General features: G+C 47.4%; 1 protein-coding gene across 1 annotated transcript; it reads left to right on the forward strand.

The window, feature by feature from the left end:
- The first annotated feature begins 13,708 nt into the window (after positions 1-13,708).
- LOC127348389 (uncharacterized) lies at positions 13,709-14,632 on the forward strand. The gene has a single exon (XM_051374431.1). It carries the CDS (start codon positions 13,825-13,827, stop codon positions 14,404-14,406), a length of 582 nt encoding a protein of 193 aa, XP_051230391.1. The 5' UTR covers positions 13,709-13,824; the 3' UTR covers positions 14,407-14,632.
- The last annotated feature ends 383 nt before the right edge of the window (positions 14,633-15,015 follow it).

The raw sequence follows: 15,015 nt of genomic DNA on the forward strand, positions 1-15,015 counted from the left end.
ACATGATCCTATCGCTGAACGGTAGACCAGATTGGTGGACACTTCGCTAGCTACGCCGTCGACTGGATCGATCGGCGCAAGAATGAGGAAGCGATGCGTTGTCGCGACTTGGTTCCAACCTGCAACTACCCCCATCAACCGTCTTTCTCGACGGACTCGTCCGGCTATCAGTCGCACCTCCAAAGAAGATCGACATACCAGCACCGCCACCACCCGACTCGTCCCTAGTCGTGGTAGTCACGGAGACTGGGGACTAGATTAGAGCATGTCTAACATTCCCCGTATTTTTTCGCCCCTTAAAACGCGAGTAGAGGGCCCTGTATTCACTTTTCGCTGGCTGAAAACTCGTCCGAGCTAGCAGACCCTGTATGCCTAAACTGTAAAAGGGAATATTCCCAAATATGCCAAATTAATTTTGTTTTCCTCTTCTTCATCCTCTGCTTCTTCCTCCTCTAGCCCCAGCCCCTGCCCAGCCCCGTCCTGGCCGGCCCCCGCCGCCGCGCCTGCCGCCAGCCCCTGCCGCCTCGCGCCGCCGCCGGCCCACGGCCGCCCGCCTCGCGCGCGTGAGCTCGAGCCGCCGCCCGCCACCGCCACGCGCGAGCCACGGCCAGCCGCGCCCGCTCCGACCGCCGCTGCTCCCGCTCCGGCCGTCGCCGGCCCTGGCCGCGCTCGCTCCGGCCACCCCCACACCGTCCGCGCCCAATCCCGCTCCGGCCGCCGCCCGCCATGGTCACGCCTGGCCGCCCGCTTTGGCCCACGCGCCGCCCTGCCGCGCTTTCGTCGCCCCAGTCTCGCGCGCCGCCGTCCCTAGCCCCGTGCCGCCACCCTCGGCCGCAGCTCGCCGGAATTTGGCCGGATTCCAGCGAGATTATGCGCAGAAGCAGTTGCTATCTGCTGAAATTTCAGCCCGTCACGAGTGAGGGGTTGGCCCTGTATTCATCCTCCCGCCCTGTACAAGTAAGGGGCGAAAAGCCACCCCTTAGCCGAAACTGTAAAAAATCGACGCGGGGACCTGTTTTACGGGGTCTGCTAGACGGTCGGGTAGAACCCTACCCCGTATATCGGGGTTTGGCCCTTTTAAGGGGTCTGGTAGACATGCTCTTAGAAGTCTTACTTGTTATCATTGTCTAAAGTAGCAGCATTAGAAGTCACAATCCTTGCTTGTCCGTTGTTTAGGTCTGCATCCTTATAAGCCCATTTCGAAGTTTATTAACCTACTATCTCTTATAGCAGGTTATCCACAAGCGATTTACCCGATCTAGAGAAGCTTTGATTTGTTTCAGCATATGGGAGCGTATGATTCCTTTATTTGAAATGCATGTTGAAAACATCTTGAAATGTCAAAAAACTTGAAATAAAAAATTCGTACATACATCTTCATGTGCTACGCGCTCACAAAGTCGTTTCATGAAAAATGGACTTATCCTGTGGCGTGTGTAAAAAGATAAAATTCGGTGCTAAAACAAAGACTTGTCACAAGATAAATTTTCTCATTTTCACATAGACTACAAAATATATTATTTTTTCGTGAAACTTGCAAACACATATATTATGGAGATGTACATGTAAATTTTTTTGTCAAAATTTTTTAACACTTGAAAATATGTTTTCATGGTAGAGGGATCATACGCACCTAGGAGGCCGAATTGAGTTTCGGCTACATTTTTATTTTCTTTATTGAAGTTGCACACAACAAGCAATATTCACGTTTACACCTGGAGCATGCATTTATTGTTTACTGAAATAAGAAATTAGGAAGGATTGGATAATTGTTGTTCAACTACTTCGACAGTCTTAGAAGACAAACGACATCTCCAATGGGGCGACGCATTTCGGACGTCTAAATTATCCACACGCGTCCGTTTGCGTTGGCCCGCGAACGCGAAAATGTTTGTTTTTTTCCGCGCCTCCGTTTGCGCCTAGGGGTGCCTCTAGCGGCCCGACATATTTTTTTGCTTGTTTTTTTTTTCCCTCTTCTCTGTTTATAACCATAGTTCCAAACATTACACAAACTAGTACATAATTGGGAACATGGTTGTACACAAGACCTCGACAGCCACCGACAGGTACATCTTGCCCTGCCCGTCGAACTAGACCTCGATAGGCCACCGGCAGAAGTTGCAGCTAGCCTCCGTAGCTGCAACTGGGCCGGCTCGACGCTATCGACGAACTCGGTGAACTTGTCCGGGAGCCGCTTGATGTCAAGGGGGTCATCGTCGATGCGGAGGAGAAACTCGAAGCAGTGCTCTACCTGCGAAAATGAGGAGGGCGCATGCGATCGTGGGGCCGTAGCTGCTCCACCTCGGCGGACCCGGCCCCGGGGGTGCCCAGGACCGCGTCCTCGACCGCTTCACCGCCCTCTTGGATCCGCCATGGACTTCCTCGCGGGGCTGGCTGCGTCGTAGGAAGAGCTAGGTGGCACTACGGTGGAGCTTGTGGTGGCTAGGGTTTGTGTGGAGGAGTGGATGAGGAAGAAGAGCGTCGGAGGCAGGCGACGGGTGTGGCACGCGTGGCATTGCCACTACTGTGTTGGCGGAGGTGGGCGGCGGCCGCTCGGCAGGCGAGGCATCACCATTAACGTGGCGCAGACAGCCGAAGCGACGCAGCAGCGCCAGTCGCTGGCACGTCTGTAAAGACGTATCGAGGCAGGGTCGCTGCCAGGCAGGCCCGGCGAAACGTCCGCCAGACGCGAGATGACACTTTGCGCGTCTGCGCAGCGTCCACAAAGATATTTGGTCAGGTTTGCGTCGCCGTGGATAGCCCGATCACTTTGCGTCGTCCCGCTGGAGCGGAGACCTGATGCATTTTTCGATCCCGGATCCGTTTGCGTCGCCCCGTTGGAATGCCCTAGCTCTTCATTGATGATATCAATATGTTTGTGCAGGAAAATTCTGAAAAGGCTTCAAGTTTCTTTGCGAATGTCAGGCCTGACTGTAAATTAGCAGTGGCACCTGGCACCAGTTACATTTCACTATTTGGCATCTGGCCTATATCTCAAGTGAGACCCTTCCGTAGCTTCTTCCATCTCCTCGGTTAGTAAATATAATCAAATAACTTCATCTACTGCTTGCAAAAGCAAAATTTGGAGGGCCACAACACACTCTGTTAGCCAAACATCAACAAAATTTTGCCTCTATGAGACATCTTCATCAGAGATATGTGCAGAGTTCACGAGTCACGACGAGCGCGAAACTTGGTTGGTTCTAGGAAGCGGCAGGCGGACACACGTCGGCCGGCGATGCGGGGAGCAACCAAAGTTGCCGGCGACTAGCTCCCGCGAGCATCCGCGCTCCTTCCTCGCGCGCGCGTCACACCCACCCAGTGCCCAGTGCAGCTGAGCCGTGGCGATCCAATCGCCCTGATACGCTTGGGCGATCCCGCGCCACTCTCGCGCGATCTTATCACTCCTGATCAGCGAGCATAGGCGCGAGAGGCTGGGGGGAAAGGCAGGCAACCCAGCAAAAAATAAAAGCTGGATAGACAGGAAAAGAAAAGACTACCTTAAAACCTAAAAGCCGTGGAAACGAGAGGACTATCGAGATCCCGTCCCAGATCTTTGCTCCTGCCTTTCGATCGCTGATGGTTCTAATCGAGCAGAAAGGCCACGGCTGATCTTTGCCCGCCTATCCGGAGGCTACGTGTGAAAGAGATGAAAAAACAAGCAACACAGCTTTTGTGCATGGTCCAAAGCTTTTCTCCGGGGGAACACCCCATGTGTACGCCACCATAACTTTTTTTTGAACAAACGCCACCATAACTTGATCCTGCCCTTTTTGCAAAGAGGGTTTTGGCGCAGCTGGTTGCCTGGTTTATTTGCCGGTCAATAAGATTTCTCCAGGGAAAAAGAGAGAGTGGACTGTGGTCGACCGTGGAATTTGATATCATGGCTTTCTTACATGTGTTTGCTATCCACAAGTTAAAATAGTGGCATGAGGTGCCTTGTGCTTCCTCAACTTTGTGATTTTTGAATTGTGTGGTGCTGAACTCTTTTAGATTATGTTGTGAGAACTAGTCATGAAATAACATGGTTAGCCAAACTGTAAATATTCAAAAGTGGTTGATAATCATGATCAACCGTACCGCCCATCTAAGTAGAGTGCCACAGTTAACTATTGTTTGGAGGCTCGAGTCCAAAGAAGATGGTGCTTAGATAAGTCTTCCTTTTGCATGATTTCTAATTAGAAAACATATAGGATTAAAGTGCCACAAGTAAAAAACTATAAGTCATGCATATGTACACTTGGTGTGGTCGAAATATATGGCCCTTTTTCATCAGCTCAGATTGTTGGATGGACTGATTGGTGCTTCATATTAGCTAAGTGATCCCAAATTCAGGACCTGGCAAACACGAAATTAAATCTAAATGGTTTGGCCTCAAGTTTAAGACATTCCCAACACACTATTGAGTCTAAATAGTTGCGACCTCTATCATCTATCCTATATATGTCTAAGGTATTCTCATATGTCGAGCGATGACATATATTGCACACCCTTATCCATTTTCTATGAACTGGTTGGTGCCGCAAATTTAATGCTTGACTCCTATTCCTTTTTTTTAAAGAGGGTTTTGGCGCATCTGGTTGCCTAGTTTATTTGCGGGTCAATAAGAATTCTCCGTGGAGAAAGAGAGATGGTGGACTGTGGTCAACCGTGGAGTTTGATATCATGGCTTTCTTACATGTGTTTGTTATCCACAAGTTAAAATAGTGGCATGAGGTGACTCGTGCTTCCACAACTTTGTGATTTTTGAATTGTGTGGTGCTGAGCTCTTTTAGATTATGTTGTGAAAAGTAGTCATGAAATAACATTGTTCGCCAAACTGTAAACATTCAAAAGTGGTAGAACAAGTGAGATAATCATGATCAACCGTAGCGCCAATCTAAGTAGAGTACCACAGTTAACTGGGTTTTGCATTGTTTGGAGGCTCGAGTCCAAAGAAGGTGGTGCTTAGACAAGTCTTCCTCTTGCATGATTTCGCAGTAAATTAGAAAAGGTATAGCTAGGATTAAAGCGCCACAAGTCCAAAAAAAGTCATGCATATCTACATTTGGTGTCATCGAAACATATGGCCCTTTATCATCAGTTCAGATTTTTGGATGGACTGATTAGTGCTTAATATTACTAAGTGATCTCAAATTCCTGACCTGGCAAACAGGATATTAATCTAAATGGTTTGGCCTGAAGTTAAAGACATGGCCAACACACTATTGAGTCTTAATAGTTGCGACTTTTCATATGTCCCATGGCTAAGGTCTTCTCATATGTCCATCCTTGACGTGAGGGCGAGTGATGAAATATATTGTCAACCCTTATCCATTTTCTGTGAACTTGTTAGTGCCTCAAATCTAATGCTTGGATCATACTCTTTGTTTTGCAAAGAGGGTTTTAGCGCACCTGGTTGTCCGGTTTATTTGCCGGTTAATAAGATATCTTCAGGAAAAAAGAGTGGACTGTGGTCGACCGTGGAATTTGATACCATGGCTTTCTTACATGTCTTTGTTATCCACAAGTTAAAATAGTAGTATGACGTGCTTGTGCTTCCTCAACTTTGTGACTTATGAATTGGGTGGTTCTGAACTTTTTTAGATTATGTTGTGAAAAGTAGTCATAAAATAACACGGTTAGCCAAACTATAAATATTTAAAAGTGGCTGAACAAGCGAGATGATCATGATCAACCGCAGGGCCAATCTAAGCAGAGTACCATAGTCAATTGGTTTAACATGCCATTATTTCCGAAACATCATGAGTACTTTCAGCAAGATGCATGGTTTGGAGGATCGAGGCCAAGGAAGGTGGTGCTTAGATAAGTCTTCCTTTTATATGATTTCGCAGTAAATTGGAAAATATATAGGATTGAAGTGCCACAAGTCCAAAAACCAACATAATGCGGATCTCTACACCTGGTGTCTTCGAAATATATTGCCGACCTTTTTTTATCAGTTCAGAATTTTGGATGGACTGATTGCGCTTCAAATCCAATATGGTATCATAGCTAAGTGGTCTCGAATTCAGCATCTAGCAAACATAATATTAAATCTAAATTGTTTGATCTCATGTTTAAGACATGGCCAACACACTATTGTGTCTAACTATTTGCGGCATTTCATCTATCCCAAGTCTAAGATCTTCCCATATGTCCAGTCTTGACTTGAGGCGAGTGATGAGATATATTATCGACCCTTATCCATTTTGGGTGAACTGGTTGGTGCCGCAAATTTGATGCTTGGATCTAGGCGATTGAGTTTGCATTATGGCATAACATTAGAGAGTGATTAGTATAGGCAAAATGTGGTCTTTGATCGGTCCCACATCTAAGGTCTTCCCATATGCCCAGCCTCGTGAGGGGGGTGTTGACATATATTATCTACTATATTCCATCAGTTCGGACTTTTCTGTGAACTGGTTGCTGCCTCAAATTCAATACTTGGATCCTGTGCGACTAAATTTGCACTATAACGTGGCACTAGACTAATTAGCACATATTAAACATGGTTGATGCTCTAGTGGTGTATTGAATAGAAGATACAAACGTCAAAATTTGGTTCCCGAACTCTAGTGCGCTCTTTATTAGATGAAAAAACTGTAAGAATCTGAGAAAATCTAATTTCACATATTCAAATGCGTTGTAACTCTGCTAGACTTCACTGGAAATATTTGCAGATGTGAGCTTGGATTTGAAAATTTGGAAATTTTAAAGTGTGAAAAAGATCAGAACAATTAGCTCTATAGCTCGGGACGCAAAGCAATTATCGCAAATAAAGAAAATATTTATTGGATTAATATAAATGAGAAGAAATGCTACGTGGGGTCTTACCTTTAGGATTACCTTACCGTCGATACATTTTTTATTAGCTGACGCCATCGCGCCGCTGCATCAATACCCCAGTTGTATATTTAGCACCGACTACGGATATCACTTTGAGCAAATGACAATTATATACTATCTCTATACATAAAATGATGTTTTAGATTTGTCTAATTTAGATGTATGCAGACACTATTTAGTTACATTCAAATTTTAACAAATCTAAGTCATCTTTTTTATGGACAGAGTGAGTGACACCTGAATGCTTACGTCATTTATCTACAACCAAGAGCATTTGAGAGAAAAGAACGCGCGCGCGTCTTTCTATCCGATCAAGCTGACAGCCATTAGTGGGTCTAACTAAAAGGGAAACACAGCATATGCTGAGAACAAAGCAAACCATTAGCTATAGCTCAACATTCGCTAAAACAGACGCTAGCTCACATATACCACTCCTTTCTTGGTTTTGATTCCTCTGGCCTCTGGTACTCAGTGCAAGTACAAGCATGGAAAGCCAAAGCAGCATAAACGCGTCATCCACCACGCTAATTTGTAGTCGACTGAGAGTTAGTCGATCCCTAATTTGTTTTAGTTGTGATCTTCTATAAATGCAATTCAAACACTAGCTCGGCCGCAAGTATCGTTAATCCCTAATAGTTACCACCTAATTAACGATATCCACTAGCTAGCTAGCCTGTCGTCATACATGGATATGTATATAGATGTACGAAGTGGTCGATGTCGTAATCTATGTGATGATGCGTGTGTACGCGTGTATTTTCTTAATCTTGCCAGTGTTGGTCATTGATCACTATCGTATCGTATAATACGATGATGGGTACTCGTTGCAAATGGTATGCCGACAGCATGCATGCACGGTCCATCACTTCATTTTTAGTTTGTCCATGATCTTTCCCAGCAGAGTAATAACACTCGCCAGCAAGCGGGCACTATGTTTCCTTTACAGTTTTCTTCAAGGCGTTGGAGGCGATTAAACAGGCGATGCATGCCACAGAGTCACCGACGATGTGTCCGTCAATGGGTTCATTCGCTGCTAGCTAGGATCGTAACCAATGCGGTGTTAAAACGGATTACATGACCTCCGAGAAGTTTGGTCACCCTTTTTCCGTGATAGTGATCTAGTCCGATCACATATGTCTCACCTCAGGGGCGAAGACAGAATAAATGATCACTGGTGGCAAAACAACAATCAACAAAAGCTTAAAACTATTTTTAATAGTGTCATGCATTATAGGATCATTTTCTCTTTATGGCAGTGCAATTTTAACTTCTTTTTGATGCGACTAGTTCTTGATCGATATAGAGGTAACTTAATTCTTAGCCAGATGTTGTCACCTAATTTTTTTTGGGTGTAATTCATGAGCAACTGGATAAAATGATGTGCAATTACACATCATATCCAATTGCACACTCATGTGTAATTTTCATGTGCACGGATCATGGTGCAATTGTAACGGTTATAGAGTGGATCTAGAACCGACTTAATTCTCAATCTAGCAAAAGGGTTTCTTTTTATGGTGTATCAACCATTGTGAGATTTTAAGGGCATGTACAATTGTAGAGGAGATGTCTTCTCTTAAAAGTCCAAGCCATGTAGGGAATGCAACTGATATAAGTCGTACAATGCATTATCTTCTACTGTTATCCCTAGCAATTAATGAGAATCAGTTAAACTTTAGTAAAAAAATATGTTGCTAAGGAAAGACAGATTCTACAATGAAGAAAATAGTCTCTCTTATTTACAAAGAGATCATTCCTTAGCTAATGAAAGATCATTTTCCTTTTTCATTCTCTCTCCTGCAACTAAGCAAAAATCTAAGGTGGCAATTATAATGGAAAGCTGTTGACACCCCATTCTAGGTGTGTATGTTTTTTCAACTTTAACCAAGTATTATAGTCTTCTAAGTGTCAAATTTGGCCCCTTGTTTTTTTTAAACTCAATATATATTAGGTCAGCAAGCCGCCCCATTAAAAACCTTCCAGCCCCCTTCGGTACCCTGGAAGGAAAAGAGTGCTTCTGAAACTTGCTACCTTACACAAACAGTTACATAGCGGGATTACAATCAACACTAAGGCTATGAACAAGGAAATCTGGTGGCTCGACATTCTAGGTAAAAGACCCCTTCTGGACACACGCATACTTTGCGCAACAGTGAGCCACCTGGTTTGCCTCGCGCCTGATAGAAACTACATTACATGAGATAAAAGATAAACTAAGATCCCTAATCTCCTCCAGGATTGGACGAATGACAGACCTATCCACCTGACCTGTTTGCCAACACTTCACCAACTCGGCACAGTCAACCTCAAAAAGAACCTGAGTAAAACCTCTCTCGGTAGCGTACATAAAAGCATCTCTAAGAGCCAAGGCTTCAATCTTCATTGGGTCTGAAATTCCAATATAGGACTTACATTGCACCACAATATCCAGTAGCATCTCGTGCCACTAATCTAGATGCGGCCAAATTTAGTTCCACTTGAATACCTCCATTCGAATTAATTTTGGTAAAACCATTGGGAGGCCCATGGCAAGTGCACGCCGGTCTTGGAAGTTTTGAGCTTGTTTGCTCCTTCGGAATTTCCAAAGTATGCATAGCTTCATTAATAAAATCCATGGACTTTGACGGGTTAAAAACAGCCTCACCATGGGTCACCTTATTCCTTGATGTCCAAATGGTATACATCACCGAAATAATTCTTGCAATATCCTTCTCCGGAAAAAGAGAGCCACATAAAATGTCCCTTGCCCACGTAGAAGGATGCAACCTTGGTAGTTTCACCAACAAAGTATCTTTTGCATCTGCCCAAAACATCTGTGCATGGCTGCATTCGTGAAAAGCATGAAACATATTTTCAGATTTTGCTTTGCATATACCACAAGTGCTATCAACCATGACATGCCTCCGTGTAAGGGTCCCATAATCGGGCAAAATTCCTCGAAGAACCCTCCACCAAAACAAACACACTTTTGGAACAACACAAACGTTCCATAATCTCTTCCAAATATCAGTCTCCATCTAAGATGAAGGAGTAGCATCAATTCTGGCCAGATCGTCAGCCTGACCCTTTGCCACAATCTCTTTATAAGCAGATCTGAAAGAGTAAATACCAGATTTCTCATGAGCCCATGCAAGAAAATCCTCACCTCCATTATATCTCAGAGGTATTCTAATAATTGCATCTGCATCAGGCGCAAAGAACAGCTCTCGAAGCTTGGGTACAGAGTAAATACCAGATTTCTCATGAGCCCACGCAAGAAAATCCTCACCTCCATTATATCTCAGAGGTATTCTAATAATTGCATCTGCATCATGCGCAAAGAACAACTCTCGAATCTTGGGTACATTCCACTGATGATCCGCAGTAATAAGCTCATTCACCATTATCACATCATCATCATCATCATGTAACCGACCCATTGGCTTCATAGAAATAGAACCCGGAATCCAACTATCCTGCCAAATGAAAATAGTCTCACCCGAACCCACTCTTTTGATCAAACCTATCTTCAAAACTTCTCTGCCTGCCAAGATGGCTCGCCAAGTTCTGGAAGCAGCCCTTGGCGCAGTAGCCTCCATGAAATTACAGTTATGGTAGTACCTTGTTTGGAGAACTTGGCCACACAAAGAATTTGGATTTGGCCCCTTGTTCTATGGAAAGAGTTTTGTCTACGTCTCAGTCGACTGACATTTTCTTAAATCTTAGTCCTGAGAAAAGTGCAACCACAATTCTAGAAAGTGCAACTCTAACGAGAGTATATGGATTCAGGATCCACAAGTGGTCTTACCTTCTTCCATAGACTCAGCTGGAGCATATATATGGATTCTGGATGTATCCGTCTAGAGATGGTTGCCCAGGCTATCTACAACCAGGATGGTTAGCGACTTTCTAAAAGAATTCAAGGTGCATAGGCACTTCATTTTAATTTGCTTCATCTGGTTGATTTTCATGAACATCTTTTGTGATCTTTAAGATTTAAAACTTCTTGACCTTTAAAATTTTGTAATAAAGCAGTTGTGCGCCATTAACTAATGCAGATACCAGGGCTAGGCTCCTTATTTCAGAAAAAAAAGAGCGATATGTTGAGAAGGGTTTTGACAGGGTTGAGCTTGTGCAAAATTTTCGCTCATAATTAGAACTCATGTTTTCATAGTTACACCTACGTTATAACTTGGGTACTACTATTAAATATGCTTTGAGATCCATGATAACCTATGAGTTACATATATGAGTGAGGTTGTAATTGAGACTTAGATAACATCACCTAACTAGACATGTCCCGAAAATAAATAAAGCGCAATTGATCGACGCAAGTAGACATCACGAAGCGTGGAGAAAATCGGGCGCCTAATTCAAGCGTCGCAGCTCGCATCCCATCCGGAAAGAACCAATTGCTGCACATGCTAGAACATACTGATCGATGGGTACGTAAGTTAGCTCGACCAACCACGAGCATGTGTTGTATCGATCGTGTACCCTCCCACCGCCACACACCTGCATCTTTCCTTCACACTGATTAGGCAGCTGAAGCTGACACTCTCGAAAGTGTAACACATAATATTCCACTGTTGCACTCAGGCCGTTGTTCATTCAGCTTTTGTTGAAGCATATGCGTGTTATAGTCTGTATCGATCGCTAAACATGTGTGGTCTCTCTACTGGCTGCTTTGGCACAAGTACATACGTGTAGATACTCGTACAGTGCACTGGGTGCTTTCAACATTGCATGGTTCCGTATCTGTCACGTGCCGCATTGGCGCCCACTGAGCTCGAGACGTGTACGAGGCATCGTGACAGTAGAATCCACGTACTTATAGCGAATGAGGGCATTCGAGGATACCGTGGAGAGCAAAACTCAACTCATCGGTCCGACGTAGATAGATCAACGTGTCTGCGGGTGACTTATTTACAACTTAAATTTGAACAACAAATACGTCGTCCCGCCCGGCGGCAGTTTAGCGGCCGCTTCGCTTCTCCTTTTGTGCGCGCGCTGGCCACTGCGCCATCATCAATGTTATTGTTTGACTTGAGCAGCCTCGTCAGGACTGGCAGGTGATGGTTGGTCTTTTGTGCCGCTATCAGTGGCACGCGGTTAGAGTCCATCACTAGCATTGTAAGCGGCATCACCCTCACGTTACCCACGGCACGTCCCTGTTATTGGCACTTTCTTATCCCCAAAGGCAGGGTCGTCGGCGGGGAATCCTAAGAGCCTCGCAAGTCGCAACTGCATCCCCGTCGACGTGGATGTGGCGCGGGCGATCTACAACAACCGGCTATGGGGGGTGGAGGCGACCAACGGGCTGGCTCCTGAACTTTCACAGGATGCCCATATCGATCGTGCCGGGGCAGGGCCAGGAGCAGCGCCAATAGTTGCTCATTGGCATGCCCTTCTTCCTCTGAATCTCCTCGCATACCCATCGTATGACATCAACTTGCCGATGTGGGACACATTCGGCAACCTCAAATGGGATCTTCCACACGGCTACGGTGAGTTCAACTACAGCCCTCCTCAGTGCCAAACGTGAAAATGGAGGATGGGGAGGAGCCACCCAGTGGCCGAGTATGGCGAGGAGGAACGAGATGAGACAAATGACTTCGTTTGCTGCATCGCCTGTTTGGCGGAGAAGGCCAAGGAGGAGGACATGGTGGACTAGCTACCCACCATGCCGTACGAGGTGGACGAGGAGGAGGCCATGAGGCTCGCCCTCAAGGTCTCCCAGTTGCCGGAGCCGTCGAGCATGTGGCTCCGTTATGCCACTAGCTCCCTACATATCGGAGGGAATGGGCGAGGAGGAGGTGCTCATGATTGCCTTGGAGGCGTCGTGCGCACTGGCTCCCACAATGCCAAGGTTGTTGTGGGAACAGTGGTCCGCGTCTGCTCCGGCCGCTGATCCCCTTTAAGTATATCTTCTGGCGGCGCCAACACCCAATTGGTCGTGGGAGGTGCCGGTGATTGTGGATCAGACCTAGGAGAACAACGACGAGCAGTACAATAGGCTAGGGTTTTGGCCCGTTCAAGTTTATGTGTATTTTTTTTCCTTTTAACTATGTAAATTAAGTTTTCATCAACAAAGTTAAACCAAAAAAATGTTTGTGTCAGGGGTCTCTGAGGTTACCCCCGATTCAAATCGACGTGAGAGGTGGCACGACCGATTTAATGTATACCGTCCTGGGCAACTTTCAAGTCTCCAACGGGCAGCCCGCATTTGGGCAGCAAATAAATCTGTTTTGGTCCGTTTGCGAACCTTCGTTGGAGATGGCCATCTCCTGTGTATGTCGTCTGTACACCGCTAGCTGCGCGCAGTCGTCTTCCCCGCTAGCTGGTGTTGCTGGTGCTGACGTGCGCGTCGCCCAGCCGTGAACGAGAAGCTAGGACGCCACGTAGGCGAGGGAGTGGCCCACAGTCAGTGTCTTAAGGCACGGTGGCCCAATGGGAGGCTCCCACAGTGAGCGGCGGTGTGGTTGCACGGGAGCCATCGATGGGGCAGCATCTCGCGGCCATTACTTCGCGATTAAGCTAAACGCCCCGCCCTACGCGGGCCCGCGCCTCACGTTGCACCAACCGAGCACCCAGGACGAGCAAAAAGCTAGCGAGAGCGCCACGCGGGCCTGCGCATGCAGCCATCCCGCCGTCCATCCGCGCCGCTGGGCTCATCGGCGCCGTCCAAGCTGGTAATATGGGCGCACGTGGGCAGGCCTAATACGGGCCCGGAATGGATATACTGTCACGGCGGTAGAATCTTTTCGCCCCATGGCTAAAGTAAAGCAAAGCAAAGCCACCGGGACGAAGGAAGAAGAAAGCCCCACGTGAACGCGGGCCCCACATCAGCGGCGGCCCTGCTCTCGGCCCTCCGCCCGCCTATAAATACCGCCAGCTTCCTCATCGCTTCTTCCCTTTTCCCCGATCCCTCACTTGATCAGTCTAGATTTCTGGAATTACGGTTGTGTCCTTCTGTTGGTGGTTGTTAGTTATCGTGGTTAGGGGAAGCTAGGAAAGATGCTTTCTCTGCAGGAGGCGAACGGGCTGGACCTGGACGTCATGGGGTCGGGGTTCGGGTTCACCCCGTGGGGCCCCGACACGTGCCCCACACTCGACCAGCTCATGGCGGCCACCACCACGCCGTCCTCGTCCTCGTCCCCCTGCTCGTCCGTCGGTGCGGCGTCGCCGGAGGAGGAAGAGGCGGAGCTGCGGCGGCGCCAGCGCCGGAAGGCGTCGAACCGGCTGTCGGCGCGGCGGTCGCGGGCGCGCAAGCAGCAGCGGCTGGAGGAGCTCCGCGGGACGGCCGCGCAGCTCCGCGCCCAGAAGCGGGAGCTGGCCGCCAGGCTCAGCCTCGCGGCGCGGCACGAGCTCGCCGCGCGACGCGACAACGCGCGCCTCCGTGCAGAGGCCGCCGCGCTCGCGCGACGGTGCCGCGAGGCACGCCGGACTCTCGCGCTGCAGCGGCTCGCGCAGGAGCTACGGTCGCGCCGTCAGATTCTGCAGCCGGGCGGCGGCGGTGGCGCTCTCGCGACAGGAGGAGCCGCGGCCTTCGGACCGGGACAAGGAGCAGCGATGGGGCTGGCGTCTCTGATGACCTAGGAGCCACTTCGCAGGTGGAGTTTTTGAACGGATGGCGACGAGAGTACGTACGTGGACTGGATGCACTAGCTGCTGCTGCTGCTTTAAGCTGCATGCTGCCTATATGACGTGGACGCTAGCTGCATATATATATATATATAATTAAGAACGTACTACATGAATGGATCGGATCGTCAGCTGATGTAAATTATTAAATGGAAAATTACTGCTTTGGTGCCGTAAAGAATCGTACGTCTGGTTGATTGATTCACCGCGAGTGAGCCTACACATGTACAGTACACAGCCCACAGGTGTCTCTGTTTCTACTCTGCGTTAACGGCGACTATACATACGCCGTCCCTTGTCGATCCTCAGCCTTTAGGCCGATTTAACGGAAAGATGCGCATGCCTTGTTTTCTATCGGATATATATCATGGCGGGCCATCCTGTAACGCCATCCTCGCCCGCTTTGGCGAAACAAGAATAGACCGTAGAGATTGTAGAATTTGATACGGATATATAGATCACACACTTACGGCTCTGCTTGGTTGCTACACTTACAGCATATCCACTCGATCCTTACAATTTAGCCTCTCAAACGGCTTTTTATCCTTTAATTAACATCTTACA

Source organism: Lolium perenne, chromosome 4, assembly GCF_019359855.2.
Source record: "Lolium perenne isolate Kyuss_39 chromosome 4, Kyuss_2.0, whole genome shotgun sequence".
Lineage (NCBI taxonomy): Eukaryota > Viridiplantae > Streptophyta > Magnoliopsida > Poales > Poaceae > Lolium > Lolium perenne.